Raw genomic sequence first — 3,562 nt, 5'->3', positions numbered from 1 at the left:
TTTTTTTTGGTAGTAAAGGGAAATTTGATAACTCTCTGTTGAGATCCTGGGAAACTTCACCTTAACCAAGATTTATTCATTAGTAATAAGGCTTCTCAACATTACACACTCCTGAGAAGACGCTTTTAACCTCTGTTAAATTTTGCCCATGGGCAGACTATCAATCTAATCATTTTTAAACATTTTTCATTGGTACATGTTTGCCATACATAATGATCACATCCATCAAAGGGGATCTGTGCCTGTTCACATACTGTATCTTAATTCTTCTTCTTTTCTCCATTCCCCAGCCCTCCAACCTGTTCTTCTCTCCATCTGCAAATACTGTTTCCATTTTTTTCCTTCTCTTTAATTTCTTTTTCTTGTCCCTCCCTTTTCCCTCCCCCTTACCCTGTCCCCTGCTCCCCTTTCCATCCAAGCATGTTCTTCCCACTTCCTATCATCCACCTAAATCCCTTGGGGTTTCCCACAAAAGTAAAACAATGTGAGATCTGAAATTCTGTATCCAACGTATTTCACTTAAAATTATGGTCTTGAGGTGCATCCATTTACCTAAAATGTTTCAAATTTATCCTTCTTTACCATCCATCTAATTAGGAGCAAATATCCAAGAAATACTAGTGATTTGCATTCAATTCAGTTACAGCTTAACTGACCAGTACCTTTGCTAGTGTTAAGATCACGAAAGAAACAAGGCTGAGGAATCATAGAATCACTAATAGAATGCATTAGTTAACAGCAATGTGAGAACTTGAATTGGATCCTGGACAGCAAAAGATACCAGAAAGACAAGAAAAATAAAAACAAATTCATTTAATAGGACTAAAATTAAACAAGTATTATAGTTGTGAACCAATGTCCATTATTAGTTTTCATAAGTATACTATAGTTACGCAAGGTGTTATAGAAATTCTCTATGTTGTTTTGGGGGTTTTGCAACTGTTCAGTAAGTCAGTAATCATGTCAAATTAAAATAAGCAACACTGTGGAATGTTCATAATGGAAGCAGGACATTAGGCTTAATATGCAATTTTTATTCAAGTTTTCCTTGTGAAAACCTATAAACCCAGTCCATGCTGTATTTTGGAAAGCGTTATTTTGTGGACTGCAAATTAAAAACAGCTCTTCTTTATTATTCTAGCATGTTAATGATAAGCAAAAATTACCTTTAGATCCTCCTAGAAACCAAGTATGAGAGGATATCTCTAGCATAAAGGGAAAGGAATAGACAGCAAAAAGCCTAGAATTCTGTAAATTGTTCAGAAGTGTTTTTACCTCTTCCTTTTTAGAGGAAAGGGTAGCAACTGCACTTGTTGAGAAACAGAAGCCACTTGAATTATCTCTTGGAGTGTACCGGTTATTAATGCTAGGTAGGTAAGACCCCAGGGGATAATTACAAAGAGAGCTTCTGCTTTTACATGTGGAATTCTGTGAGTTGAGGCAAGAAGGAGCATAGCTTCTTTGGGGCAGGCGGATGTGTATCTGAACAAAATCAATACAAGACTGGCTCAAAGCTCCTGAGGAATAACTAAGCAGCAAGAATAGATCTGTGCTAGAGCAACTGGAGCAGGAACATTACTATGAGCTTGATACGCACCCCTGGGTATAAACTAACACTGCAGATGCTGAGTGGGTTTGTTCCTTGTTTGGATTTGAAGACAAAGGTAATGATACAGAGTGTAAAACCTATTGCTATTATTGCCTAATCATTAAACTTTTTTCATAAATTTTTTTTTTTTAAAGGAGATGAGTGAATAGTTTGGTGAAAACAAGTAACTGAAATGCAACACTGTATTTTAAACTAGAAGTAGCTGACTGCTACATAGTTTGTGCATCACACGTATTTTATTTAAAATAAATGTCAGAGGGTACACATTGACAACACACGCACTGCTTCACCTTTACTCAACTCTCACATCACGGAACAGACCTGTGACTGGACATTGGAGGTGAGTCCCCACACAGAGCAAACAAGTCTCTAGAGCACACCTGCTGAGTATCCAGTGATTCAATTCAAACCTGCCAAAAACAAGAGAATTGCAAGATCAAGGCCAGCACAGACAACTGGGTGGCTTGGCAAGACACTGTCTGAAAATAAAAAATAAAAAGTAGGTTAGGGATGTAACTCAGTGTGAAACTGCTAGGTACAAACATCAGTACCAAAAGGAAAAAAAAGAAAAAAGCTAGTATCTTCTTGGACAGAGCATCAATCCCACAGAGTGACATGTCAGTCCCACAGAATTGCCCCTACCCTTTAGATATCAATCTGAATAGCAAGTTGTCACCTGTACTTGTGATTGGTTATGACTCATACTCCAAGATACCCTCCTTGGGAGAGGTTAATTTACTAGAACAGCTCACAGAATTCAGGAAAAGCCTTTACTTAATATTACCAGGCAATAATAAAAGATTCTACAACGCATCAAGATAAATGACCAGAGTGAGATGCAGGTGACACAGTAAGCTCAAAAAGTGTCCTCAGCAAGACAGCCTTTGTTGCAGTAGAGTTGGGGAGATCAATAGGGCCTCATACTTTGCGAAGACTTTACTCACCTTTTCTATGAAAATAAACTTGGAGATTACGAGGAAGCAGAAGGTGGAATAGCAATTTTGCTCTGTACCTACCCACTCGTTCCCAGTATAAACAATTAGTAATTACTACATTTGAATGTAATTCTCTGAATATTTATCTCTTTCTATGTTTCTTCATAACTCACAGTTAGACACCGTCTCTTCTCAGCCTTTCGGTGAGTGAGGAATGACTGCTGATGGATGGGCTTGAGGGAAGACGGTGATTGGAATGTGGTGTTGGTAAAGCTATATTAACAATCACACAATTCCACACCCTAAATAGGGGAACTGCACGGTGTGTGATTTATAGCCCAATCAAGCAATTATTGAAAACAAAAAATACAATAAAGTCAAAATTATCTAAACTATCAATTTTTGGTTCACACTCTGAGGTGACTTGGACATTTATTTTTTTAATAACAAACTTTAAACTCCTGTGAGCGTATAAGACCTATAGATATAGGAAGCATGGCCACTGGACTCTTTAGTTGCACTAAAGCATTTCAGTTCAGAATTACTGCCACTGTAAGCAAAACAGTATGAACTTTCCCACTTGCCATTGCCTTCATCAGCGTCAGAATCCTTTCAAACGCTGCTGACAAGAAGTGGCAGCACTGCCAATCAGTGATTTGATTACACGTTGTAATGTATACTGAAGTGTCACACTGAACACCATACATATTTTCAGTTAATGTGTAATAGGTGAAAAAAAAATGTAAAAAACTTTGACAGAAATATTTGAAGAGTATTTACAGGCCAGGAGCTCCACCTTTCCCCCATAAAATCTAGGTGGAACCTTGATTAAGGCGCAGCCACCAAACAGCATGTGGGACCACAGCATTATCACCTTAATGTGTCCGGAAACACTGAGGGTAAGGACTGTGACTACCGGGTTAACAATATCCCTTAGTTACCGCGGGCTGATCAGGACCGCAGTCTCCCCAACGAAGGCTAAATAAAAAGAGGCAAATGGAATGATTTCAGGGCTCCA

General features: G+C 38.3%; 1 protein-coding gene across 20 annotated transcripts in view; it reads right to left on the bottom strand.

The window, feature by feature from the left end:
• The window catches only part of LOC102006600 (ATP-binding cassette sub-family G member 2-like), a 150,829-nt gene extending 147,710 nt beyond the window's left edge, over nucleotides 1-3,119 (bottom strand). For 17 of the 20 annotated variants that reach the window (XR_001234729.1, XR_001234731.1, XR_001234730.1 and 14 more), the window contains exon 1: nucleotides 1,931-2,108. Coding sequence is in view for 14 of the 20 variants with exons in the window: in XM_013516148.1 (XP_013371602.1) it covers nucleotides 1,931-1,944 (14 nt within the window). In the remaining 6 variants the exon portion in view is untranslated. Of the gene's footprint in view, nucleotides 1-1,899 lie in introns of all 20 variants that reach the window. The other 3 variants (XM_013516146.1, XM_013516145.1, XM_013516147.1) reach the window with 3 other exon arrangements.
• Nucleotides 3,120-3,562: the final 443 nt, after the last annotated feature.

This window comes from Chinchilla lanigera, unplaced genomic scaffold (assembly GCF_000276665.1).
Source record: "Chinchilla lanigera isolate Chin_1 unplaced genomic scaffold, ChiLan1.0 scaffold00032, whole genome shotgun sequence".
NCBI classification, from domain to species: Eukaryota; Metazoa; Chordata; class Mammalia; order Rodentia; family Chinchillidae; genus Chinchilla; species Chinchilla lanigera.
This window is presented reverse-complemented; position numbering and strand designations above follow the sequence as displayed.